This window comes from Fusarium proliferatum (genome assembly GCF_900067095.1).
Source record: "Fusarium proliferatum ET1 genome assembly, contig: FPRO_scaffold001, whole genome shotgun sequence".
In the NCBI taxonomy this organism is placed as follows: Eukaryota; Fungi; Ascomycota; class Sordariomycetes; order Hypocreales; family Nectriaceae; genus Fusarium; species Fusarium proliferatum.
Genome location: NW_022194790.1, coordinates 6,262,505 through 6,289,190, shown reverse-complemented (window position 1 = coordinate 6,289,190; position 26,686 = coordinate 6,262,505). Strand labels below are relative to the sequence as shown.

Below are 26,686 nucleotides of genomic sequence, written 5' to 3'. Positions count from 1 at the left end.
AGAACTACAGACCCATCAGCAAACCGGGCTGCAGTATTTAGTGAGTTACGATAGCTATTTTAGATGTCTATCTATCACACATATCCTGCTTCGACTAACCCCACTCAGCCGACGTTCGAAGCCCAATTACCAGATACAGCCTCTCCCAACCTAGGGGTGCCATTAGACTCGCCGCTAGCTCAAGCCTTTGGCTTGATTGATCCTGTAGTTCATGCAGAATTGTATTATAGAACTCTTCAAAGCCACCACCAGAAAGTAACTGACATGTTAAGGGACCAACTCTATTTTGATCGGGTCCATCCATCATTCCCCATACTTCATCAGGCATCTTACCTCGTATGGTCTAGATCGGCGAGCAGATCAATTGTCCAGAGATGCCTACAGCGTATCATGTGGATCATCGCCATCCTGCTATCTACACAGTTTCGTGAGTTGATCGAGCCACTGTACACACAAGTCAAGAAAGATCTAGAGTTTTCTGAATCTTTCGAAGTTGAGCATGCTCAATCGTGGACACTTCTTACAGTGTGTGAGTTAATGCGTGCTTCGTATAGCCAGGCTTGGATCACTGCAGGTCGAATGTTTCGACTCGTCCAAGGTTTACGTTATCATGAGATTGATAGCCCAGATAAAGTGTATGACTCGAAGGAAGATTCGACATGTACGGAAGAAAAGAGAAGAGTATTCTGGATGGCCTACTTACTGGATCATCTCTTCGTCATGAGGAATGACTGGCCTGTGACCTTGAGCGAGCATATGGTAAGCTATCTTGGACATGCATTAACGGAAGAGGCTTATGACTGACACTTCTCTCTTTTATAAGATCTGCACTAAATTGCCGGTCCCCGATAGTGACTTTCAGGGAGATTGTCTCGTCTCAGGCAACTTCATCTCCCAGGCTATAACAGACCCAGCCTCCCAAGCCAATTCACCATTCAACGACTGTCTTGCAATAGTAACGCTCTGTGGTCGTGGTCTGCTTCGCAACCGGCACAACAATATCTCCAAAGTCTATGGTGACGATAATTCCGACTTATCTGAGCATTGGCGCTGGCTGGAGGACGTTCTCTTTTTGAAAGATCAGATAAAGTCACGAGGAGATACATTCCATCCGCTAGGGACTTTTGCTCAGATCCTAGGTCAGGTAGCGGAAATACTCTTATGCAAAGGTGTTATACAGAAAAACAGTAACTATGGTCAGTGCATGCTGGATGACTGCCATCGACGGATCTCGATAGCCACAGAGGAGATTATTCGCTTGGCAAGAGGACTAACTTACCTTCACTTCTCTCAAGTAAGTAGTTCATTTTGTTTGCCAAGGCACGGTTTGAACTTTGCACTAATGTCATACTTCACAAAGGTTTGTCCCTTGATGTCTATGCCACTCTTCGCCGCTGCCGAGTTTCTTTATGAATATCGACACTTGAAGGATGGTGCCTTTTTACAGCAGCTTCAAGATCTAGTAGACGTATTGGGTAAGCTGAGGAATGTAAATAATTACGATAAGAGCTATTTAGATCTACTTCCACACTCTTGTATATTAGCATCACTAGATATACTGCAGTATAGCAAAGAGTAAAGAAATTTATAAGATATTACGATGAATCTGGAGGATGGAGTATATGGAACCACCTCGAGCTCAACATTGCCAAGTGGTGACTGTGTGATCCTTACTAAAGGAATCCCTCCGGAAGCCACTATTGTTTTCACCCTTTCGACCGGGACGACGATATCTTCACAAAGACACTCGTCAGTGCGGTAAAGAGGCTGGGATAATTTACTAGTAGCGAGACATCTGTCCACTGCAGCCCGGGTGATCTTCAGCCTTGATTCGAGTAAAACATCGGTGATGCATCCAAGGAGTTCAGCCTCTTTTCGCACCACCCATTCTTGATCATTCTGCTCTTAAGAATCTTTGTTGATGCTGAGCCTGGACTCGACCGTGGGAGGGGATAGCGATGACGTCAAAGGTCCCAGCGACCTCTTATCTTGTGTGGCATACGGTTAGTCTCGGTCGCTACCAAATCCAGGCAAAGGCGCAGCCGACTGCGCCCCACTAGGCTGATAGCAGGAGGCACAGTAGTTACCCTTATTGTCTCTCTCTGCATAAATGAGAGACGATGCAGCATCTTATCGCTATTTTCTGTCATCCTGATCTCCGTTAAAATGCCTCAGACAGGTCCTTCCATGTCCCCAGCATTGGGCATCCGCCTTGAAGGGAATCAACATTCATATTCTCCAGGTGACACAGTCATTGGCTGTGTTTACCGAAAAAGTCCAGTCGTGAGCCCAGACACATCGGTCACCATCTCCCTATCCGGAAGAGCCAAGTCCAAGATAGTGATCCACCGCGCAGAAACAAACAACGCAGCTAAATACCGAGGCCGTTTCAATCTCATCCCCGAGTCTGCTGGCTCCCAAAAAATCTTCCAAGGTCCGCTGCATATTCAAAGCGGCGGCGATGAGCAGACTTGGCCGTTTGCAATAACGCTGCCAAAGCATGTTGACCCGAAGTACCTACAAGGCGGGCGCCAAGAACACAGCTATTTACCTCTCGGCGCAACAGATCATGTTCTCCCATCGACCTTTACTCTTCGCGCGCTTGGAGAGACTGAGGGGTTTATCGAGTATTTTATGAAAGCTACCATGAGGGTCACCGGAAAGGGTCATATTGATGTGACTGAAGCTGTCCTTCCGTTCAATGTCATCAATCTCAGTCCTGACCCTCCCATAGCGGACTTTGGTCTTAAAGGTTCACGGAGCCGTCAGACCATGTCGAGCTATCGCCTTGTCCCCGGTATGGAAGCCGTTAAATTATCATTTTCCCAAAAGATAAAGCAGTCTTTTAGCACTTCAAGTGTACCAGAATTCGTCTACAGTCTACTCGTTGACGTCCCAACTGTCATCCAACTTGAAAACCCAATTCCGATCCCTTTCAAGTTACGTGTCGTTCCAGATTTGAAAGCGACAAGCGAAATCATCAAAGAAATCCCTCAAAAAGTCAAATTAATATCTGTTTCTATGCGAATCGTCAGCAGCACTGAGGTCATATGTGAAGGAACTCTGTTTTCCCAGACAAATGAAAAACGCGAGGAGATTGACTTGTGTGTTGAGAGTGCCCTAAACAGGATTCAGGGCGACATCTATATACCCTGTACAGATGAAGGGCCACCACTCGATATTGGAGCCATGCTTGGTTTGCGTCTTGAACAGTTGCGACCTGGTTCTCCTCAACGACCGAGCAATTTAGTGAAACTCAACCCTACCTTTGCCACATACAACATTCGGCTCTCGCACAGATTGACATGGAAGGTCATAGGTACAATAGCGGGAGAGCGCTTTAGTGCATTAGGGGCAGTCCCGATAAGGATCTTGATGCCAAGTGACGAGCGAGGTCGACCGGGTGAAAAAGACTCAGTTCAAAGGGACGGAACTGAGGCTGCATTTCACGGTGATTCAGGTCCCTCCCAATTGCAGAGAAATGAGTTTTGGATCCAGCCCCCGGACGATGACGCACCCCCAAGCTTTACTGAAGTAGTCGGGGAAGACCCAGAAGTACGTGTGGCAGAGAAGTCCGGGAAATAGACAAGTTATGATTTGGGGTTGGAAGGACGATGTTACAACTTATGAAACGATGATATAAACACCATGCTAGTCTACTACTAGAATCAATGCCTACAATCTAAGCTGAATTTCCATTGCTTATTGCTCAATGCTCCCAAAACTTCTTCCTGCCTGTTAGGTAGGATTATATGGACAGGTAGCTGCTCACCCTCCTCCATCTCTCTGCCCTCATTCTCCCATGACAAATTCAGGACCACTTCATTATTCTGGTCCTTCTGCCACGAGACCCGAGCCAGTATCGGCTGTTGCCAAGTACCACTGACTGGAACTCTGGCCTCGAAAGCCTTGAAGAGGCCTACCCGCGGCTTAAAGACGAGCACCCTCTCGCCGTTGATCATGGCGAGTTTGAACCCCGCAACCTCGACGGTATACTCATATAGAAGAAGGCTGCCCCATGCGTGACAATCCGATCTTTGCGTGATATGGTCTTCCACCCAAATTGTCAAGTGGAGTCCAAGTTGCTTTCGCCAGGGTGCCCAGAAACTGAGGAATTGGGCTTCGTATGCCCTATCGCCGACGATGGATAAAGCCCTCAAGCTATAGAACGCCATTGCTATAGATACCTGTGTGAACTTGTGCGCACGCTCATCTTCCACTTTGGTTTGCAATCCCAGAGAGCGATTTAAGAGGTCAGAGGCGTCTTTGCCAGTTACCGCGCCACAGAGGACTGCCCAAATTTGACAATGTTCACTATAGTGGGTATGGTTTGCAAACGTAGTGAGTCTATTCGTGAAACAGGTACCGTCGAAGCAGTGGCTTCTAACAGCTTGCACGATCAGCTCGGCTTGATGTTTATGTTCATCTGTGCGTGACGGCTTGCCCAGGCACAATTCGAGCGAACTGAGCCTCTGTAGAGTGTATGCGAACAACTGATTTGTATGAGTCAGGTAACCAGTATCCTTTGCAGCGGGCGGAACTACGAATGGCTTATATGAACTACTCCAGTCAACAAATTCCCAGTCGCCAGCTAATTGAGAAATGCGCTGCAGGCCAGTTATTTCGTCGAGACGACTACCAAAGGTGTATAGAATGGCATCAACGATGGGTAGGAAGTCAGAGACAAATTCTTTATCTCCAAACTGCTCGTAATGGTCTGTTAGCATGCATACCCAGAAAAGAGAGAAATGGGAAATGGTCTGCAGATAGTGGCAGGGAGCACGGCTTGCTGTCAACCCAATCTTTGGCTGAAAAGAGTTATAAAATTGTAAAATTGCTTGGCGTGCAAGTCGATCATCCCGGGAGATGGCGTAGGTAAAGAGTGCTGAGCTTCTTGTATCCATGGCGTACTGTAGTTGCTCGTAAAACGGACAGTCCTCGTAGCAGTCGTGCATACAATTCTCCAAAGTGCGTAATCTCACCTCCAGAAGCTCAGAGCTGTGCCAACTGACAAGATTGTTGAGGCAGCCTCGTCTATCAACAAGGCAGCCTTTTCACCACTGGCCGACAAGAGCTTCTTTCCAGTTATTGCCAATTATCTCAATCATGCAAAAATAATATCCGATTGCTCTTGGGTTGATGCTATCATCACGGGTGACGCAGTTTTTGAGGTCAGTGAAACGAGTGTCTTCTATTTATCATGGCTCTGACAAAGCATAGGGCTATCTCTTTGCGCACAACCTCATAGCAGTGCGGCCTGAGGTCTTTTATCAGCACGTGGAAAATGCGCTTGGAGCAGGCAATGCCAAGAGAGTGTTTGAGATGGATGAGATATCCAGAACCATGGATCAAAACTTGTTCTGTTCCAGGCTATGCACCTTGTGTGGTGACGTCATGTTCTCCCGTAAGACAATCTCCCATTCAGTCCATCAATTCCAGCGAGGCTAACTGAGACGCAAACAGTACCCTACCACATACTATCAAAAGAACTATGGCAGAGTGGCAAGAAACAATATCGTTGTATCCTTTCCCTGGGTCCTTCTTCTCTGGCGTCCTTGGAATCATTTCATTGAACTCGTGTACCAATTCATGACCTTCATGGAGCGCTTACCTCTTCAGAGACAGCGCGATGTTTGCGTCGGTTTCGTCCGGCGATGGACGGTCTTTGCCTATGGAGAAGAGCCACGGTCTCAGTATACATGGGTAGATGAGGCGGTGGCGGTGGCAGATTCCCGGGAGGGCTGGGTCGTGCGATCACGAGTGAAGGACTTGGAGGTTTCTGTATATGACGAGGACGGCCAGCGCCACTATGAGAAGTGGGAAGCATTAGATAAGTGGTTTCAATCACTAGGGCAGAAGGCGCCGGCAGCCGTTGAGGCTCTGAGTATCCCGACAGTAGTAGCTTTGGGAAACAAGTGAGCATATCTCGATGTTACTTGGGCACATGGAGATTACGGAGTAGGATCAGTGAGTAAAGAAATGTAAGAGAGTGAGTAAGTTTACGCTGCGACTAAATAAATATCATGCTGGCAGTAGATCTTCCTTTCTTGCCTTTGACTAAAGCCAAGACCATTGACTTGCTGAAATCAGGGACGCTGATTTCCTCTGGTTGGGGCCTCTGCGCTTCCTTCGTCTTGACCTGTACCCCCCATTTCCCATTGGCAATCTTGACGTCTTTCAACTCCTCCCCATCAACATAAACATGCAACTCACTCAATTCGTCCTTATCAACTGTACCAAAGATTGCCAATTGCCTCTCTCCATCTATAATCGACGCCGTGGCATCCATGGTGAGTTGAGGTGGTGCTGACCCGATGGCCTTACTCTCTAGTCCGCCCATAATGGTATCTGTCACCAGCTGTGGAGTTCTCGATGGCTGCTGACGAAGAAAGCTGCCCTTTTCAAAGGCATATGCATATCGAAACAAGTTCTTGTCATCATAAGCCTTTGATGCGAAGGTGAGATTGACGGGCATTCTCGTATCAGCCATGACACCCATTGGCACGCTGACAGTCGGTATACCAAACTGGCGAATAGCGCAGTTCCCGTTCGAATACAGAACACCATTGAGCCATGCATGCTTTGCAGACTCCTCGTTGATATCTGCATCAGCTTTGCCCACATCGGCATTACAAGGCCACACAAGCATGTCCAACTTCAAAGCATCAAGCCAGTCTTCAAACGCCGACTTGCGCTTTGACTCAAGGTTCTGAAGTGCCGTTGCAAGATTAGGGATCTCGTAAGTCGGGACCCGGCCATTAGTGATGTGGGCAACGACAGCTGTATGCCGAACGAGAGGATCGTTGGCGTCGTATCTATCCGGCAGACATCCAGGAGGATGAGGAAATATGGTCGATGACTCGACTTGTGCAAGACTTGTTGCCACTTTGGAATCTTGATTTGCAGCCAGGAAGTCGTCCCAGGAATAGGCCATCAACTGGCACATGTCGATCTCATTGCGATGAGGCGGTGTTTCCGACCTGCTCTCACCACCAACGGGTTTCTCGAACTCGGTGACGAGTGGAAAGTCAGTCTCGACAACAATAGCGCCTAGTCCCTCAAGTATGGTCTTGGCCTGTTTCCAAAGGTCGATAACGCTATCGCGGGTATAAACCTTGCGTGCATCCGGGTCAGAGTCGACGCCGCCAATGTACATCTTTGGAACTCCAATCTTCTTGCCCTTGAGAGCATCAGGATCAGACAGATCAAAAAACGTCTTTGGTCGCACAGAATTGACATCGGGGAGCTTGACGAAAGGCTGCTCCCGCCAAAAGTCGCAGCTCGTCTTGTCATCCGCAGCTACGATGACATCCAGAAGCGCAAACATGTCTTCCACAGTTCTTGTGTGAGGCACTACAGTGTCGCAGGTGGGGAAAAGGGGCCAGTTGCCTCTAATTGAGATGAGTCCTCTGGATGGAGTGTATGCTACCAAACCATTATTGGAAGCAGGTGAACGGCCGGATGAGATGGTCTCTTCTCCCATACCAAAGACGCCAAAGCTTGCTGCGGTCGCTGTGGCAGATCCATTGGACGATCCCGAAGCAAAAGCAGCCGTGAGATAGGCCTCATTGTATGGTGACGCAGCACGACCATAAACGCCTCGTTGCATGCCACCAGCAGCCATTGGAGGCATGTTGGTACGACCCAAGAACACAGCCCCAGCGTCTCTCAGCTTCTCAACAGTAAACGCGTCTTCATTTGCGACGAGATCTTTGAAAGCGGGAGACCCAGCAGCTACAGTCATACCTCTGATCTTGTAAGAGTCTTTGATCGTGCAGGGAATTCCATCCAGCAAACCCAGTGTCTTGCCCATGGAGCGACGTTGATCTGATGCTTGTGCAGCATCAAACATATCTTGATTGATGACTGGGATAGCGTTGAGCTGAGTGGTTCGGTGATCATACTTGGCGATTCTCAGCAAGTGTTTGGCGGTCAGTTCAACGCTGTTGGTATGGCCTTGAGACAGTGCAGATGCAAGAGAGACAATTGAAGCCTCTACGATAGAGAGGTTCTACAGAGTTAGTATTTGTATAACCATTTCGACATAATATGGCGGTACGGCTTACAAGATTCTGGTCGTCGATTGCCATGTTGGGCAGGAGTTGATTCTTTCGGGGCTGTTTCTGGGTGATGTAGAAGTAGCTTTAGGCTTACATTAATTCATAGAAGATTGTTTAAGTAGTAAAGCAATATGTCTCGCGTATGTAGCCAGGCTGCAGTGCGCGAGAATTACAACTGTTAATTATAATATGCAGCTGTTAAATATGGCAATCGAGTTAAGATTACAGGTAGATACTATATAAATTAGCAGCTGATGAATTAATTACCAGCTGGTAATTTGATTTATCAGGATAAGACAGTTTATCAGACTTCCAATCAGATAAGCGCTTATCGCGCCCTTCTGATTCGCTGGCAGGGTCACGTACTGGCCTCAACGGTCTTATCGTTTACACTAAGAAGCACTTCCATTTTGGATATAAGCCCATGACCGCCGTTACAATCACATCAATGTCTCGATATTGCAACAGCTCAATTACCTTGCACGTCCTCCAAGATGACAAAATCTTCGACCTACCATGATGATGTTCCTGGAACCGTTCGTCTCGTTGACATCAACGGGATGAACTCTTCAGGGCCCCACGACTCTCAGCACAAAGACATTGTCCTCATTCCTCGCCCAAGCTCCGATCCCAATGACCCCCTCAATTGGTCCCATCGTCGAAAGCTTTTGGCAGTCAGCATGGCTTATCTTTACGTCCTGGGAACAGGTATAGCAACCTCACTTCAATACTCTGTCCTAGCAGATATCACCAAGGACACCGGCATTTCTACTGCAAATCTCGTCCAGGGAACAGGAGTCATGTTTCTCTTCTTTGGTTGGGCTTGTCTGATCTGGCAACCGATCGCTACATTCGGACGACGTGGGGTATATCTTACCACCATGTTGCTTACGGTTCCGATAATGGTTTGGACTGCCTACTCGACATCTGCTGGAGAATGGTTTGCCCACAGGATCTTGATTGGTATTATCGTATCTCCAATCGAGTCTCTGTGTGAGGTCACCGTATTTGATCTCTTCTTCGCTCATAACCGTGGGACTTACATGAGTCTCTACGTGGCCATTCTCTTTGGGTCCAACTTCCTTGCCCCTCTCGTCGCAGGATGGTTCAACGATGCTTTTGGATGGAGATGGACGATGCATTTTGGAGCAATTATATGCGCAATCTGCTTCCTCATCATGTTCTTCTTCATGGAAGAAACGATGTACTTCCGGGGAGCCTCACTCGAGAGTCAAACAGCTACCGATAGCGAACACCAAGACCTAAGGACGTCCAAGGCCGAAGGAAAAGCAGATGAAGCATCGCCGAGAAACTCCTTACCGTCTTCCCCATCGATCATATACCGTGATATCAACTCCGGCTGGGAAAAGTACACCTGGTTCAAGGTAATGACAGGCCGACCCAGCAACACGGACATGCTACGAATGGTATACCGGCCTGTCTTCATGATCTTCCAGTTCCCAACAGTTGCGTGGGCTGGATTTCTCTACGGAATCAATCTCGCCTGGTACAATGTTCTGAATGGAACTGCCAGCCCCGTTCTGTCAAGCAACCCGTACAATTGGAACGCGGCGCTGGTTGGTTGTGTATATGCAGGACCGATCATTGGAGCAGCCGTTGCTTGTCTCTGGGTTGGAAAGGCAGCAGACTGGATCGCCCTGTGGTTGGCACGACGCAACGGGGGTATCAGAGAGCCTGAGCAACGCCTCTGGGTGCTGCTTCTGTCAGGAATCATCTCATCGGCTGGTCTCATTACCTGGGGTGTTGGTGCATACTACCACGTCCATTGGATCGGTCTCGTGTTTGGGCTAGGTATGCTTACGGTTGGGTGTGTTGCTGGAGGTGCAATTGCTGTCAGCTACAACGTCGATTGCTTCAAAGAGATCGCCGGTGAAACCACTGTCTCTATCATGTTGGTTCGCAATACGATCGGCTTTGGCTTTAGTTATGCTATCACGCCATGGTGGACAACCCAGGGATTGAAGAACTGCTTCATCACGGCAGCAATGATTTCACTCGCGTGTACACTTACCTTCCTCATCATGATCGTTTACGGGAAGCGAATTCGACGGTGGTCTATACCATCCTACCGGAAGTACATGGCTAGCATGGCAGCCTCGCACGAATGAGGGAGGGAACGACAGCCATAGAGAATTTTTCCAAGCTAAAGGGAAAGGAAGATGTTGCGCGATGACAGTTCATTTCGTATCTACCCAGTTTATATAATACATTTTGCCAGCTTTCGCAATTGCTCTCTTGCCTCGGTCGCCGTAGGAATATCCTGTTCCAAGTTCTTGACAATGTCCTCCAGATATGTAACCAGCCGCCCGACAGCAAATTGAGATTGGTTCTCGTCATAAAGAAATGCATTATACACCATATGGCCAACACCAAGCAACTGGTGAACGATCTGACTGCTCGCAACCTTGAACATGATGAGGGAAGCTTCGGTGATCTCATTGAGAAATTCTTCTGCCACTTTGATCACCTCATCAACTGGGGCTTGGCAATGAAGCAGGCCCATGATATTTACCAGTGCCTCAGTGCAAGTTATCTGAACTGCCATAAACTTGCATCGATTGCTCTGCAGGTCGTCATGTGAATGCGAAAGTACACGGAGTATAAAAGGTTTGCTGGCTTTTAGTTGATCCAGACTATCGAGCAATGCCCGCGGGGATGGTGGGTCGCAAAACACGGCAACGACATCCCTGTGGGGCTTTCGCTGACGAAGATTAAGTATCGCATACTCCATCAATCGGAAGAGATCGGTGATGTAATCCCACCCAGCCGTCCAGGCCTGCGTCTCACGACTCATAGCAGGTGTGATACGAGGATAAAGCACTGAGACCTGGGCCTCGGGAAGTCGAATGATGTGCCCAAGTACGCAGGCTGAATGAATCTCAAGCCGATAGACGCACCAAAATAGACGTCTTCGGTCGTCTACCTCAAGTAGAGATATAGAGCTGTCCCAGTTATTCTCCATATTGAACCCATGTTGAGCGATCCAAGCGTGGCATAATCCGAGATATCTATGAAGATCACTCTTGCTACCGCTTCTCAGTGAGAACACAGCCAAGAGGCCGAATGACCGTAGGTAGTCAAGATCAGGTGTATCCGGAATTCGTGCTGGAATGTGGGAGACAGCCTCGTCGAAATAGATGTTGGCATCATGGGAGACAACATCGCCCAGCAATGAGCTATCGAATACCGCTTTGAGGGTGAGACTCTGGGCGCTCAGTGCACATAGTGCCATCAGAAGCAGGTATGCTGTCTCCCTGGTACTAGGTATACTGTCTGCCCACCGTCGTTCGAGGTCATTCTCGGAAAGAAATGGAAAACTTGATTAATTTAGCAGCCAGATCAATGAACCAGATAGAGAGACGACATACTAGCACTGGTACATTGTGTCCCGGTAGATATCTATCAGACGACGGATGCAATGCGGAGACCTGAAATTAGAGCTCTCATTCTCGGTGTGCTTCTGGTTGTTGCCTTTCCCAGTTGCCACCGTTGGCTTCCGACCTCGTTTCCGCACAGGTCGGGTCATAGCGCATTCGGCCCCGTAGTCGATGCATGTGAGACAAGCTCGGTGACCTTCCCGGGGCGTCGCCTCGGTTACCGATGATCGGCGACACTTCAGGCCTCTGGAGTGACAAAAGTCACAGGCCTGTAAAGCTCGCTGTCTTTGGGTACCTGATGATCTGCGCTGCATTTCTGTCACTCGTTTTGATTATGATGTTACAATTAAAAGCGGGAAAATGGATGTGTCCGGCAAGAGGGCATGGCTTCATAAATAAAGTATTTATCAGCTGCTGAAGCTTATCAATTTAGCAGCTGATAAATAGCCGCTGATAAGAGATTGAGTGGAGTACACAATGGCCGAGCGATGTGTCTATGGGGTCAGTAAATATGTCTGTACAGCATTTTCAGAATGACTACACACTTAACACATACTAAAGAAAATAATATAAACAAACAATGTGGCTTTGTGAGCTACAGCTATAGAAATTATATATCTAGTTTAATCCCTTTCTCTCTTGCAAGAGTCTCTTGCATTGCCGATAAGGCGTCTGTAATGGAGCTACCCTAGACATGGGCAATTAGTTTTAGTACTCAGACGCAAACAAAGTCACCAGACTTATAAACGACTTTTTTATTATTGTTTGTCTTTAACCACGCTTTCTGGGGATAAGGGCAGAGCAGACGTTGCTGCTCATAACTGTTGTCGTCCTTGAAAGAGTGAGGCAGTTCCGCTGGCACGGTCCCGTTCTCGACCCAAGCCCGGAGTGCGTCAAACGTGTTCGTCGGCTGTCCCCCTTTGCCGCCTGAGCAGTGCAGTAGCCCAGGAACTTCGAATACGCGGTAAAAGCTTGCGACTTCAGGGATAATCTCCCTTACTCTTTCGTAGTAGTGTCTTGTGCCCTTGACTGGGATAAGCTGATCGTGCTGCAACTTATTAGCTCGGGTTGCTAGTGTGAATGAAAAAAGGACTTACCGTTCCATGATAGCCCAAAATCTTGCCGCCCTTCTTGTTGAAGGCTCTCAGGTCGGGATTGTTCGTCCCAATTACTGACTCATACCGCTGAACAGCTTCGTGGGCATAAACATCAAACGCTTCTCGGCTCATATTCTTGTACGACCAGTCAGGGTTCGCTTCTATCCAGTACTTGATCCAAACCTCGCCTAGCCCCACTGGAGCTCCTTGGCAAGTCCCGTTGCTGCACGTGGTCATGGCAAGTCCAATATCGTTTGTCAACTGGAGCGACTGCCCGCTGAGCTGAGCTCCCATGTTGGGGCCGTACCATATGAACTTGCCATCAGTAGTGCGTGGGCCTGACCAGGTCGATTTGGCTATCTTGGCTGCCTCCTCAGTGATGCTAACAATAGTAGCAGTATCGGAACAGTTGAACGATTTGCCGACGATGTCCATTGGATCAAAATCACAGGCGTCTTCGTTGGAGATGATTCCATCGACAATGCCATCAAGGCCATCACAGGCCTCTATGGCCTCCACCAAGATGGCGTTCATCTCACAAGGGTACGGAAAGTAGTCTAGCTCCTGCATAATTAGCTGAGGCCAAAAGGTTGACATGAAGAATTGGTTCCAGTTGATTGCTGGTGCACACGCATGTATGCCATCATAGGCTTCTGGATACCGCTGCGCAAGCATCATACCCTGCCTCCCACCTTGAGAACAGCCACTCCAGTACGAATACTTGGGTGCTTCGCCATAGAAACTTTCGATCAACCCTTTAGCAATATTTGCCTAGTCCTGTTAGCATAAAAAGGCCAGAAAGATATGGTGAGAACATACTTGATCGCCTAGGGAGATAGAAGCGAAGTTCTGGAGGGCGGAGAGATTGGGATTCCCTTCGCTGCTTAGGGCCCAAATATCAGGACCATAGTCCATTTGTAGTTGCAGCCCAGCGTCAGTCGTAGAGGTAGCATATCCCTCACCGATTGCTCCGCTCATGGCAGCATAGCTCGGCAGATATCGTCCGGCTACCCAGCCTCCTCCCCCGATGGATTGGAGTCGACCATTGAAGTTGACAATAGGAAGCCATGTTTCAACGCGGACAGTGTCGTTCTGGCCAGGGTGACTGTACGTGACCGTGATATTGCAAAAGTCAACTTCCTCGGCGACGGTTGTTGGGTGGCCATAGTAAAGCATCGACTTGGCCTCAAAATTGTAGTTTTCGACCAGGATGACAGAGAAGTCAATGACTTTCAGTCCAAAGACAATTGGCTGACTAATTGCATGAGCAAAGCAAGAGAGAGGCATGGTTGTGCGCTTGATTTACAGGGTCAAGTGTAGATTATGAGTTGTAGAGACAGGAGTATTTGTCTTTTTTCTATTTATTTACTCTAAAGGCTTCTTATGTCTATTCATCTCGTGTTCCCCACAAGGATGTAAAAGTCCACTTGTGGCAATTATCCTGCCAAAAATCATATTTCTTATGCAATTCTATAGTTGTAACTTAATATTCTCTATACGCGTAATCGGTAACTTAACAGATACTCGGCTCATCTAACAGTACAGAGCCTGGAAAAGAAAACGCTTTGCGACAGTGGATGCAGAAAGGGAGACAATACTCGTATTCGCGTGTCCACATGGGGTGAAGACTATAAAATGTGGAGTTTTGGCCTTTTGGGGATAAAGGGTCGGTATTGGCGTGTGATTAATGACGACTACACACATTGGCCGTCTTACTGAGCACCCCGAATCAAGCCTAGGTTCCTATATGGCCTAGTGAGAGTTTGCAAAAACAAATAATAAGGGACAGCATAATAGAATGAAAAGCATGAGTTGCCGAACATATATGCAATAATTGCTGCCAACGATGTATATGTTGAGCGCGCAAGAGGTGCCAAGGATTATTATTGCCGTTGTAAATTATTTGTAATACTATTGTTGTGTGAGCATTGAATTGGGCCATTGCAACCATTCTGCCCAGTGAAGCCCGAGATGAGCTGTAATGGATTGTATTAAATACTGTCCGCCGTCACCGAATATCCATGTAGATCTGTTCCAATGCAGCAAGACTGCAAAGAATGCAAGGATAACCAGCGCTTCTGGCTGTCGCTTCTTCAGCAATTCGAGGTACTCGTCGTCAACATCGAGACAAAATGCTATCGCGGCATCGAATCGCCGTCTGTTAGGCTGATTCAGTGCTGCATGGAGAGAAAAAGACCGCTGCAATGTGGATGCGGCGTTGTGGTATTTGGTCGCTGATGACAGGGAGGCGTTTGAGTCGATCATCCTGTGGAGGATGGCTGTGGCTTCCATCTCGTTGTCTGGTGCGGGAAACGCGTCTTCAATTTGTTGTAGTATAGGCGCAAGTCCTGAATTCTTGATTGTATGCCATGAATGCTTCGTCACAGCGCGGACACCACGGTGAATAGAGAGATAAGTGATGAAGCGGTCGAGAACAGCGCCAAAGCTCTCTCTTGGACCTTGAAGAGTATCGCAAAGGACATGGACTCCGACAAGTGATGAGAAGAGAAACATAGGAACGCATGATTCTTCTGAAACCTCTTGCCTCTCCTCGTTGAACAAGGCCAACGCCCTTGTCTGGAGACTGGTAGCAAGTTGGTAATAAGGTTGCCGGAGCGAAGGAGGGTTGCTCAGATGGAGAGCAGAGAGGGCAAGAAGCTGATTCATCAAGTAAGGGGCTTTGAGTGCATAGTCCATTGTGTGAGAAATGATGCTCTCATTGGAGGGGTCAATTGATGTGATGGTGTGACGATTCGTCAGCAGATGATGATAGAGGGCGAAATGGTTGAGATCGAACAAGTCCCCTCTGACTGGGGTATCTCCGACTGCCGTCAAATCAGAACTAAGAGACTGAGCAGGGCTGAGTGATATGGACGTGGGGCCCGCGGGAGATTGATGGGAAGAGAGATGGAAAGGAGACGGCGTATCCACGCTTGATGTTTGCGGCGGTGATGGCTGCTGGCCAATGTTGATGAAAATGCATTGGGAACCACGGTTGGAGATCTTGCAATTGAGGCAAATCGGTCGAGATTCATCACATTTCATGTGTCGTTGCTTGCAGGCGCCACAACCATTTCGAGACTTGCGGTGCGATCGACGTGGCTTGAGGGGCTTGTCACTGTCTTTGGAAGACTTCTTGGTCTTGGAGCGGGCCATGGCAAGAAACGATCCAAGAGAGTAAATTGAATGTGAGAGTAGAGAGTATGCGAACAGGCAAAGCAAGTCTAGTTCCGTAAAGAAGGGGGATACTCGTATTCTAGTCATGTTTGACCACGACACGTGAACAGTGGATCGGATTCGACCACGGATCGGTGAGGCTATGCTTTAACTCTCCGAAAAAATGATTAGCGGTATCCACTGATGCACACCATTCCCGTATCGAGTCCGTATGGAGATGTTTCTGATTGGCTTCCCGCAGTATGCACTGATAACGCCCCTTATTCCTCGTTTACAGACGTATATGATTGGCTACTCGAGCTCCACCAGAGCCTGCAAGTCATTGATCCTGAATTGTCAGTTTCAGAAATAGCTTGCATTACGGTTGGAATACTAACTCAGTAACGCAGGTCCATACTCCGAAATAATTTATTTAGTGATGGCCTAGCGTTTCTTGCAAATAGTGCAGATAAATAATTAATGGATATCTTATAAATATTGCCATACCTTTCAAATACAAGTAGCTTGCCATTTGTTTGTTCCATCCCCATCGACTGTTCAAAATCCCATTATCACGATTAAAGATTTCCGTCTATCTACAAACTCGGAACCGCTATAGTTCCGACCAAGCCATACGCCAATCTCACATTTTCTGAATTTTCAGAGAGCACAATGTCCACCGAGGGTCTCTTCAAGCCGGTTCCCGGAGTTGAACCTACCAAAGGCGGCGCATACCTCTGGCGCTACAGCCCCAGCGTACCTGCGGCAGCCATATTCTTGGTACTCTTTATGGCTTCCTTTCTCTGCATATCCTGGAAGATCTGGAAGACACGTACTTATTTTTGCATCGTGTTTGCCATCGGTTGCTTTTGTGAGCTGCCACCACCTCCCTCCATTTTTCACCCTGTCTCCTAACTTTGCATATCAGTCGAGATGGTCGGGTATGGCGTCCGCGCAGGTGCTCATAGCAAAACCAGCAAAATCATGCCATATGCCGTTCAGAATATGTTCATCCTTATTGCCCCCGCCCTCTTCGCTGCTTCGATTTACATGGTCCTCGGTCGAATCATCAGAGGTCTCAACGCCGATAAACACTCTCTTCTCAAACCAACAAAATTAACAAGGACCTTTGTACTTGGAGATGTACTGTCCTTCATGATCCAAGGCGGCGGCGCCGGCATGTCGGTTGTACAAAACGCAAGTCTAAGTAAATGGGCTGAGAGGATTGTCATACTCGGCCTTGTGGTCCAGATTGTCATCTTCGGTCTATTCTGCGTCGTGTCCTTGGTGTTCCATCGCCGCATGATCCGCGAACCAACAGCCGAGTCGATCGGAACTATTATGCCCTGGGAGTCAACTCTTTATATGCTTTACGCTGTCAGCCTTCTTATCATGATCCGATCAATCTTTCGAATCATTGAATATGCTCAGGGTTACACTGGGTACTCTCTTTCTCACGAATGGACGCTGTATATATTCGACACTTTGTTGATGTGGCTGGTAACGGTTATCTATATCTGGCGATACCCAGATGGGCTCAATGTTAACGCTGGCCATGTCCGCTGCAACAGCACGCTTCTGGAAGAGGTTCACAATAACAAGTAATAGTACAATAGGAAGCTAAGCATTTTCTGGCTGATTAAGGCGCGCGATAGAAGTATTACGTCCTAACCATCTTGAGTTTATGTAAAGCTTACCAATATCTAAGCAAAGCAGACTAAATAGTCCTTTTAAAAAATAATAGCCTATCTTTTATATAGTTATATATAGTATAATTGTCTTTCTCTGGTGAAAAAGATATAGGAAGTTTTTTAACTGATCTTTTAGAATGGGTTTAGCGTAAGGTTGCCTTAATACTTTCTGCTGGGATGACCAGGGAGTTGGTCGTATTACCAACCAGACTGTCGTCAGTGGCATTAAAGCCCCTGTTTGTGTTCGACTGGGCATCGGTGGAATCAACTTCACTCCTTTCTACTCGACCGACTTTCAGAAGTAGAACAGCATCAGTAGCGTGGTTTCTGTGCCTGGTCGTAAGGAATCCTCTGAGGTCGGCCTTATTGGGACTGCTAACAGCGTTACCACAAACAACACTGCGCTATTCACCCTGGATATCTAACCTATGGTGATTAGGTCTATCAGAGCATGACATGGCAGGAGATGTGACCTTTTAAGGGCTTCCTTTACCGGATTGACATTTTTCCTTTATGTATTTACAGAAATCCTGCCACGCCCGGTATAAGATTCCCGCTCTAGCGTGGTGGCCAATACAATCGCTACAGCTGCACACTTTCATATATAGTAGTAAATAGCTATGTAGATGTAGTTTTGGACCTGAGACTGCGCTTTTGGTGTACCGTTTGTGAGTTATTATAGACTATTAATTACCTATACATTTAAGGAAGCACAGCGTTGAGGTTAGACTGCATTGTTATGGAAAATTAAACATAGTCTCTCTTTTTAATCAGTAATTCACTTAAAATACTGCACTTTTAAGCCTCTTTCACTTTATGTATTTTAAGTTTTCGCGATAATATCTATATCTTTACTTAAATTATTATACATCCTGTAAGATCCTATAGAGTTAAATAAAGCACAGAAACTTTAAAGCAATTTATCTTAATTATTCTACAGCATTATGAAAAGTATAAATGTATATCTAGTTTGTAAATATCTTTAGGAAGAAGCAGCGCTAAAACAATAATGCCTGGAGAACCCCTATACTTTGAAAAACCAGTGTAATATCTAAACCCCAAAACTACCTAAATTGATAGATTCGCTTAAGCAGACTACAAGATCGCTATCACTCAGGTTGCCAAGGGGACCTTAAGACAATTGGCCATGTCACCTAGGGAGAACTACGCCATTGAGTGGGTTTAGCTCTAGCAGCACCGACATGAGCTTCAAGAGCATCCTCGACAGACGTCTACAGTTTCAAGCCAATTTCTCCGTTTATGGATGATGCGGAACCTTTCGACAGCAAGAAGGTTAGTTTGCGGCCCAAGATAAAAGAGATCTACCCTGTTACAGGCGACGTGCCTAAATTCCAGCCATGACCCAAGCAAGGCATGGACATTGGTTAACCGACGTGTCTTTGATCCCATGAGCCCAGGCTTGGGCCGTCTTCCTCTCTGCGTCCAAGTCATCAGCGCTTCTGGAGTTTGAAGGGGTGGGACTTACACATCCCTTTCTTTATGCATACTCCTCGGGGACGAAAGGTCAGCCAAAGTGCAGTTTTCGTGCTATCGTGGACGTCGCCCTCAACGGGCACAAGGAGCTACAACTCCATGGCCTACTGTCACCTGGCTCGACACAATTACAGTACGTCACCACAATTTGGCTCATGTATATGTCAAGTTTAATGGCGCTTTTCACGGGCTGCCTGATTGTTTTGCACGATGGCGCACGATATATGCAGACTCTGCAGGGTGGCGACTTAATTCACCAAATAGTCTGGTCTTACTCAATGGAGCCTTTAACCTGCACATCTTCCCAGCGCATGTCTTCCAAGATCTGCCAAATTCGTCGCCGGTTGGTAAATCCACCAGGAACATCCAGCCCAACATCGGCATAACTCCATATGCCCTCATCCCTGTAACTAGCCGCATCAGAAGGTGTAGGATGTGGAGAGCTCATAACCTGTCTAGTGAGCTTTTCCCAGTTCCACTTCTCGACTTCTTCCATATCCGAGGCAGTCTTATCATACACAGCCTCAACGGCAAGATCCCAGAGGAAAGGGATTCGGAAGAATACCTCCCTCCATACAGACTGAGAGACTTTGGCGTCGCCTTTAGGGAAGGTTTGAATATCTTGAAAGAATTCATAGATGTAGTCATTGAGCTCCTCTGGCGATACCTCTAGAGACGTCTGAACGACATTATGGTCCAGTCGCTCGAGATTTGCAAGGAGTCTAGAGGTCAAGTCAGGGATGTCCATGGGTTCCTCATCCCACTGGTGTATTACAGGTTTGTCAGCATAACGTTATAGGCCAGAGGTGAGACTTGTTTTAGGATATAAGCTTACCCATCCTTCCCATTCGTCACCCCATTGTTCAATACAGGGATAGGGGACGTAATAGCGTTCAAAGCCGAGAGAAATTGGCTGGAGAGGTGAGTTTGGGATAGGAGGGACATAATTCATATCCCTTGGTTGTGGTCGCTGTCGCTGTATTTGGCCAAGATAGCGAGCACAGCGGCGTTCCAGCGTCAACCAAAGTTGAAAGGTAGAGCCAGCAGAGACATTGAATGGCGACCCGATTGCGCGACTAGCGATGTTGTCACAAGATGCGTGAATCCCCATATACATTTTTTCCGTGGCGGTGCTCGACTGCTTATCAGATTGGCGATGGGAACGATATGGGTGCTGTGGATACACCTGTTTCCTATCTGGGAGCAGAAGTAGTTTACCAGGGTAAGACTGCACCTCTGCAGCATAGCGAATAATATTTTGGCTGGCTGCCTGCGCTTCCGAGGGTGCAGCGTCATACGATGGCCAATGGGGTCCAGCTAAGACAACTGTGTCCTCGTCAAGATACATGCCGCAAATAGTGCAGTAGACATAGTCGGGGTTGGGAACCATGGCTTGTTGCAAGGGAAGATGCAGATAAAGACTGGTAAGCTAAAGGCGTTTGCAATTGGAAGCCTGCGTATGTAGTGGTGTGCTTCATAAAAAGTTTAGAATACAAAAGCCAGAGAACATTGATGTCCTCATTTTTATATCAGTAGACCCCAAAGGTTCATAATCGGCTGTGCATTCAGGATTCCGATAATGTTCCTCTGAGTGACTTTGGACCCTTGGATACCACACACCAGACGCCTCTACCGCTTGGTTCATCTGTGACATTAAATTTAATATCACTGCCACTAACTTCCAGCAGCTTTACTAAAAACGCAAGGTACCTTAAATTCGTATTTTCCCTATTGGCATTTGCCCCCTGTAATGACCGCCTTATGGGCTATGTCGCTCAAAAGGATAAGCACTTAACCTTTTTGACTCACATCGCCATTGCTGCGCCTCCAATCAATTCAATGGTTCATCTAATTGTTTCGATCAACTGTGGGGGTCTTGTAACCATTCAGCGTCAATTCCATGTCTCGTCAGCATCTCTTTACAAAGCTTTTCGTGAATCATAGCTTTGAACGGCCCTGATGGCTTAGGTTATGGCTGAAAAAGAACTGTAAGCAGTCATTTCACAGCAGACTCCCCACATATGACCATCCGATCTTACATCAGCAGAGAACCCCAAGGAACTTCTGCGACGAGCTACGGCCTTACTGCTTGTAAGGGTATTCTGTCTCTCGTCAGCCTCGATCCTACCGCAAGAGGCAATTTGAACCATGAACCAAAAATTTAGACTCGCCATGAGAAGACCGCAAGCGCCAGGATTCAATCGTGGGCTGGGTAGATAGGATACGAGTCTGACGACCATGACTGGAGGAAGATGACATACAAGCCATAGTATTCTAGTGCTTAGCTCCCGTAAGAGTTTCTGTTCCCTCCCCTGAGCAAAGCCCCTTGTTGAACATCCAATCGCAACCGTCTTGGACTTAGATATAGAATACAGTCAAGGCTTATCTTTCGTACTGTGTTCATAGAGTAGCTCCTCCTTTGATGGAACGACTATGCGAACCTACCTGCACGGGAACCATAACCGTAACGGGCTATAGCTTATTGCCTTCCAGAAACGGACCTGCAGAGCCACGGTGTCTGCAGATAGGTCAAGTCATTGGTCTGATCAAACCAATGCCAATTCTATTTCAAGCAACTGCTTCTAAGCACCGGGTTTGATTCCTAGTCTCTGTAGCTGGTAGTAAGGCTGAGCATTGTTTCTCTGGATATTTGAAGATCTTGTTAATAAATTAGTATATATATTGTAAATGTCCTTAACTGATCCATCTCGAAAACCCAACTACAAACTCGACTCTTAAGCTCAAAAGCCCTTTTCATATTCTATCTATTACTTTATGGTCAAGCAAAACAATCCATTCACTATCTTATTCTTTCGCCAATTGTCATGAAATACTCTTTAATCTTGGCGCTTTGGAGCGTAAGGGCTCTTGGGGGCCCCTGCAATCCAGCTGAGACTCCAGGATCCGTCCCTACGTCAGGAGGACTCGAGGGATGTAATGATGAGCTTTCAGAAAACTCCTCTACGTCCCTTGTCGTAAATCTACCTGGACAGGATGTTGTGGTTGAGATTTCAGTCCCAACAGAGTCCCCTGACGATGAAAATGGTCAGGTCACGGTCTCTGTTCGTCCCACTGAGACTACCCAGGCTTTCAATGGTCAGGAAACTGTGCTTGTTTCACCTGGTGATACCGAGCCGATAGGGGATGACTCTGCTCCTGCAACTACAACAGTTCCCTCTGCTGGAATTATTGAACAACCCTCTGGCGATGTCACCTCAGCAGTAGCAACCGATGCCGGAAGCGTTGACACTGAAACTGCCCCTATCGTGATTGACTCTAAAGGTCCTCCCACCAGTACTGTTACGAACCCGGACCCGGCGACTGACTCGCAACCTGCGGAACAACCGGTCACCGACAAGACCACAGCCTTGGGCTCTGACAGTACTTCAGCTGTCGGCACTCCATCCGAGGGCACTCAGACAGAGGCAGGCAATGGCGCTCATACAACTACCCATGGCGAAGTTGCTACCTCCAAGCCTACTACCAATAACCCAGATACATCGTCTGCCCAGGTCTCGCCAGGCCATGATCATTCCTCCAACGCGAATACGGTCACTACAACTAGTGCCACCGCTACACAAACCGGAAGCAACGATACCCCTACTACAAGCAAAGGAGGTGATGAAACTCCTACTACCAAAGCACAGAGTGACGGTATCCCACCTATTACATTAAACCCGGGAACGACCGCCAATGATGCGAAACCTGCTCCTACCATAACAGACGCTCCTGAGGGATTAGCCCCAACGACTATCGGAGGTCATCCCGAGTGGGTATCCAACTCTTGGATCACAACGACAGGTGACAATTCTGAGACTACTGTAGTCCCAGTCCTTGTTGGCTGCCCTGGGTGCGGCGGGAAGGGCTCAGGCATTGTCTTATTCGGGTTTCCTAAGACAACGGGTACTTGGTTTAAGCTACCCGGCCTTCCTAAGTTCAAGTTCCCTTGCATACCTCCCTTCTGCACTACTAGCCCCGATACGCCCAAAGAAGGCGATGACGGCGATGATGATGATGACGACGACGACAAGTCTTCCGCTACAACATGTACTGATAAGGCAACTGTTACCGACTGCTTCGTTGCTTGTACAACCTATACTGGGCCAGCTGGCAGTACCATCACGCCAGAGTGCAAAACAACCTGCACCAAGACACACACAGGATGTGATGTGGTGGGAACTACCACTACCTCATCTGCTGCAGCATGTGGGCCTTCAGGAGACAGCGCATGCCAGTCCTGTGAGCGAAAGCTGGTGTCTGAGCTACAGCCCGAGGAGTCTGAAGAAGGTACCGAGGAGGACTCAGATGAAAACGACCTTGAGAAAAGAGCCCCAAAGAAGAAGGCGAAGCCCTTCATCAATGTTGGAGGTTGTGGGAAATTGGCCAAGAATCCCGAGTTCCCAGATTATCCCGGAGGAGAGACGGTACTGGGCAATGACGAGAATATCATCCCCAACAACTCCCCCTTGAAAGATATCAAGAAATGGTGGCTCACCACCACAGACGAAAACTGCAGCCCAGTACTAAATGGAAATCTTCCCGCGACCGAGTTTCGTTCGCGTCGGAATGGCCGCATAGCTTCGATCGACCATGTCTATGAAAAGAGTATGCTCTTGGACTATTTCAGAAATATCATTGACACCACGGGCCCTGATGTCAAGGGAGCGACTGATAGTACTCACCGAGATAAGATCAGCTGCAATGACATCAAGGCTTACGGCGGCGCAAATGCTGACAGCAGCAATAACCTCTTACAGAAAGTATTTGATGCTTTTCCCGGAGCAAAGAAGAGTGCAGACAATAGCAATCCTACTGCCGTCCAAAACCCTCAGTATCTTGATGACTTTATAGGGATGGACCAGTGGACTAACGGTGACGCAAAGGTACGACTTGTGCTCATTGAGATGGACTAAGATCTCATGGCGCAATCATGCTAACGTTTTGATCTAGGGATTTGTGGCCAATGCCGAGGACGTACGGGCTCAGTGCGACAAATTGGTCGAATCCGGAATCGATGTCAAAGCTGAAACATCTCAAAGTGATGCTGAAACACGGATTGAGAGGAAACTCGGAAGACTCGAGAAGATAGCTATCGGTATCGCGATGTTCAGTGTCTCCGAAGCAAAGGAGGCTATGATAAGACAAAACCACCGAATTCACGCCAGACTGTAAGTGTTTTTATCAGACCCGGTACTCTCTCCGCTAACACTGGTGTAGTATGGATATCGATAACAACGCTAAGGGCTGTATGGATGACCCTGCAGTAAAGAACGGTATCTGGTCATTTGCCGAGGCGTACAAAACCTTCATGGCTAGTAGATTTGACGGTACAGAGACCTGGTCTATCAACAACGCTGCCGACTACGGGAAGACGAAGCTCATTGATAAATTGACGTCCGACTTGGCCGCGGCTACCAATGTAGCTGGGGCAGAAAGCCCGCAATGGCAAGCCAAGCTTGGGCAATGGAAGGCTAGGTTCAAGAAAATGACTGATTCAACCGTGTGGGCAGTTCAGGTGCCTGACTGGACTTGGGAGACAACAGTTGCCAAGCGAGATGGCGATGGACTCTCCTGCAAACGTCCCATTCCACCCTCTACGTCTTCTGAGGAGCCAACTACTTCTAAGGAGCCAACTACCTTTGCCACTTCTGTTAGGACGACTTCAGATGGTCCAAACACCGAGGAGCCGTCTTCAGAAGAACCAAGTTCAAGTGAGACGACAACGTCGTCATCTGTCAAGCCAGGCCCAACAATCGGCCAACGTCCTGGCTGGTTGACAGATGCTCCCACTCTGACCGACCGCATCTCCCCTACCATCTCGACCCCTGAGGGTTCCTCTTGCACCAAGACAGTCACTGAGACTATGTGTAACCTGGGAACAGGCAGACACGGCCCAGCTTGTGTAACACACTCTCGGTGTGACTCGTGGGTCAACACCAAGACCACCAGCAAACCAAGCCCCAGCCCTACCTTGGCCAGTCCTAAGTTCTCTGAGAATATTCTCCGCTGTAACAAGAGTGGCCAGGCTTCAAACCCCAACGCCATCTCTTACGCTGCTCAATCCTTCTGCCGCGACATAGTCGCAAAGAATAAGAACAACGGCTACTATTGGTCTAACGATAGGCTCGAGGGGAAGAAGGTGCCTTCGACCGGGTATCACTTCCAGCTTGATTTCTCGGTTAGAAAGGATTGTCTTTGGAAGGCTAATTACGATGAGTGTATGAAGTACATGAACGTTGCTATCGATGGTTGCAATGGCCGTAGCAAGTCGGACAAATTGGGTGGATGGGTTCGGGATAACTGCATTGAGGCTATTATCAACCCTAAGCCCGGTATTTAGATCTTTCTGAAGCTTTTAGTAAGGTGCGGTCTTTTTAAGTAATAGTTTAGATTGAATAACATAGACGTTTTAGAGAGACAGTTTCAAGGTAATTTAGAGACTCTGTTAATAGAAAGGCGCTATTTAAACTATCTCTTAGACTTTCTCTCGAAATTCTCAACTACTAGCTCATCGCGGGGTGTAATCAATGACCTGTGTCATGCCAATACTGGGGTTCTTGCCGTTAGCGTCCTCGGTCATGCTATAGAATTTGCGTGTTGACTCGATGTCGGACTGCTGGAGCTGCGGCGGCTCGTTGCGGTAGTTCATGACTGACATGGGATCAGGCGCACCAATACGGACGGCCCTCTCGCCCTCTCTATCTGCAGTCATCTCATCACGTACGTCTCCGATGGCAAATTCGTGTCGCAGGCCAATGACATGCCCAAGTTCGTGGAGAAAGACATTCCACACTGCAGATCGTCAGCTTTGAAACTCATATCAAGGCTATTTTAAGGACTTACTGTGTGGTTTCCACTCTTGACTGAATGCATAAGAGTACACAAATACGTAGTTGAGATCCTCGCCGTTGGGAAAGAAGGCTCTCGCAAGAGTTGTTCCATTGGCACCACCGTTGGTCAAAACAAAGGTAGCATCCTTGGCTAGCGGAACCCATTCAAAAGTGACGCCGACATTAGCTTCATTCCATTTCTGTGCAGCAATTTCGAGCTGCTGAGCAGCGTAGTCGGCGTCTTCTTGACTTTTGAAACCGGCTCGCCAGGCAGCCCACTTGATAACTGATCCAGGAACCCAGCGAGGTATGTGCTCCTTCAGCCCAACGACTATATCCCACAAGCCATTCTTTCGCTCCATAGCTTCTTGGAAAACCGGAGGGACGGGCAGCTGGGTGCTACATACCGGAACCTGAGTAATAGCGGGGCCTTTGACATTTTCGTCGACGTTGGAGACGTCGGTAGGCTCGATGGTCTTGAGAAAGTCGGCTCCGATTGTTTGCTCAACAGCATCAAGGAGGATCTCCTTGGTCGAGGGACCTTCAGAAGCCATTGTGGAACTGAAATCAGTGCCACACCACTGCAACTTATCCAGCTTGTTTGATTTCGTGAGTGGGAAGAGTGAAGAGAAGGTAGAAGATTGGTCTGAAAGGCTGTGCTGGAGATGATGATGAGCATTTTTGGTCACGAAGGAAGATGCTTCTTATACATAAATGTACTTTGAACTTCCCAAGGTGATCAATATCCAATCCAACAGCTCCCGATCACTATCTAGAGAAAATCTTGGCAAGTCATCTGCGGCTGAGGGTCTGGACCAATCCTGAGACATAAATCGCCACCAGCTACATCACAATAAGGTCAGCTAACGGATCGTACGATCAATAGCGTCCGGAATATCAAGCCACCAAGATCGTTGTATCATGTCTTGTCAGTTACAAATTAACTAAACAAGTTGCAGA

General features: G+C 47.8%; 12 protein-coding genes across 12 annotated transcripts; 5 read left to right on the top strand and 7 right to left on the bottom strand.

Moving 5' to 3' along the window:
• Positions 1-499: 499 nt before the first annotated feature.
• Positions 500-1,659, top strand: FPRO_00023 (uncharacterized protein; the record flags this gene model as incomplete). Its single annotated transcript, XM_031225853.1, has 5 exons — positions 500-529; positions 559-759; positions 824-1,294; positions 1,361-1,489; positions 1,570-1,659. 5 exons carry the CDS (start codon positions 500-502, stop codon positions 1,657-1,659), a joined length of 921 nt encoding a protein of 306 aa, XP_031076447.1.
• A 507-nt stretch (positions 1,660-2,166) lies between these two features.
• Positions 2,167-3,585, top strand: FPRO_00024 (uncharacterized protein; the record flags this gene model as incomplete). The annotated part of the gene is made up of 1 exon (XM_031225852.1): positions 2,167-3,585. The coding sequence occupies one exon, from the start codon at positions 2,167-2,169 to the stop codon at positions 3,583-3,585; it is 1,419 nt and encodes a 472-aa protein (XP_031076446.1).
• Positions 3,586-3,709: 124 nt separating this feature from the next.
• FPRO_00025 (uncharacterized protein) lies at positions 3,710-4,955 on the bottom strand (the record flags this gene model as incomplete). The annotated part of the gene is made up of 2 exons (XM_031225850.1): positions 3,710-3,735; positions 3,773-4,955. The coding sequence occupies 2 exons, from the start codon at positions 4,953-4,955 to the stop codon at positions 3,710-3,712; spliced, it is 1,209 nt and encodes a 402-aa protein (XP_031076445.1).
• A 1,055-nt stretch (positions 4,956-6,010) lies between these two features.
• FPRO_00026 (uncharacterized protein) lies at positions 6,011-8,090 on the bottom strand (the record flags this gene model as incomplete). Its single annotated transcript, XM_031225849.1, has 2 exons — positions 6,011-8,011; positions 8,067-8,090. 2 exons carry the CDS (start codon positions 8,088-8,090, stop codon positions 6,011-6,013), a joined length of 2,025 nt encoding a protein of 674 aa, XP_031076444.1.
• Positions 8,091-8,554: 464 nt separating this feature from the next.
• FPRO_00027 (uncharacterized protein) lies at positions 8,555-10,189 on the top strand (the record flags this gene model as incomplete). The annotated part of the gene is made up of 1 exon (XM_031225848.1): positions 8,555-10,189. The coding sequence occupies one exon, from the start codon at positions 8,555-8,557 to the stop codon at positions 10,187-10,189; it is 1,635 nt and encodes a 544-aa protein (XP_031076443.1).
• Positions 10,190-10,278: 89 nt separating this feature from the next.
• FPRO_00028 (uncharacterized protein) lies at positions 10,279-11,772 on the bottom strand (the record flags this gene model as incomplete). The annotated part of the gene is made up of 2 exons (XM_031225847.1): positions 10,279-11,398; positions 11,450-11,772. 2 exons carry the CDS (start codon positions 11,770-11,772, stop codon positions 10,279-10,281), a joined length of 1,443 nt encoding a protein of 480 aa, XP_031076442.1.
• Positions 11,773-12,173: 401 nt separating this feature from the next.
• On the bottom strand, positions 12,174-13,842 carry FPRO_00029 (uncharacterized protein; the record flags this gene model as incomplete). The annotated part of the gene is made up of 3 exons (XM_031225846.1): positions 12,174-12,506; positions 12,556-13,326; positions 13,375-13,842. The coding sequence occupies 3 exons, from the start codon at positions 13,840-13,842 to the stop codon at positions 12,174-12,176; spliced, it is 1,572 nt and encodes a 523-aa protein (XP_031076441.1).
• A 624-nt stretch (positions 13,843-14,466) lies between these two features.
• FPRO_00030 (uncharacterized protein) lies at positions 14,467-15,711 on the bottom strand (the record flags this gene model as incomplete). Its single annotated transcript, XM_031225845.1, has 1 exon — positions 14,467-15,711. One exon carries the CDS (start codon positions 15,709-15,711, stop codon positions 14,467-14,469), a length of 1,245 nt encoding a protein of 414 aa, XP_031076440.1.
• Positions 15,712-16,383: 672 nt separating this feature from the next.
• Positions 16,384-17,316, top strand: FPRO_00031 (uncharacterized protein; the record flags this gene model as incomplete). Its single annotated transcript, XM_031225844.1, has 2 exons — positions 16,384-16,582; positions 16,640-17,316. 2 exons carry the CDS (start codon positions 16,384-16,386, stop codon positions 17,314-17,316), a joined length of 876 nt encoding a protein of 291 aa, XP_031076439.1.
• Positions 17,317-19,167: 1,851 nt separating this feature from the next.
• On the bottom strand, positions 19,168-20,286 carry FPRO_00032 (uncharacterized protein; the record flags this gene model as incomplete). The annotated part of the gene is made up of 2 exons (XM_031225843.1): positions 19,168-19,659; positions 19,732-20,286. 2 exons carry the CDS (start codon positions 20,284-20,286, stop codon positions 19,168-19,170), a joined length of 1,047 nt encoding a protein of 348 aa, XP_031076438.1.
• A 1,435-nt stretch (positions 20,287-21,721) lies between these two features.
• FPRO_00033 (uncharacterized protein) lies at positions 21,722-25,236 on the top strand (the record flags this gene model as incomplete). Its single annotated transcript, XM_031225842.1, has 3 exons — positions 21,722-23,779; positions 23,847-24,064; positions 24,114-25,236. The coding sequence occupies 3 exons, from the start codon at positions 21,722-21,724 to the stop codon at positions 25,234-25,236; spliced, it is 3,399 nt and encodes a 1,132-aa protein (XP_031076437.1).
• A 168-nt stretch (positions 25,237-25,404) lies between these two features.
• On the bottom strand, positions 25,405-26,280 carry FPRO_00034 (uncharacterized protein; the record flags this gene model as incomplete). Its single annotated transcript, XM_031225841.1, has 2 exons — positions 25,405-25,688; positions 25,740-26,280. The coding sequence occupies 2 exons, from the start codon at positions 26,278-26,280 to the stop codon at positions 25,405-25,407; spliced, it is 825 nt and encodes a 274-aa protein (XP_031076436.1).
• Between the last annotated feature and the right edge of the window lie 406 nt (positions 26,281-26,686).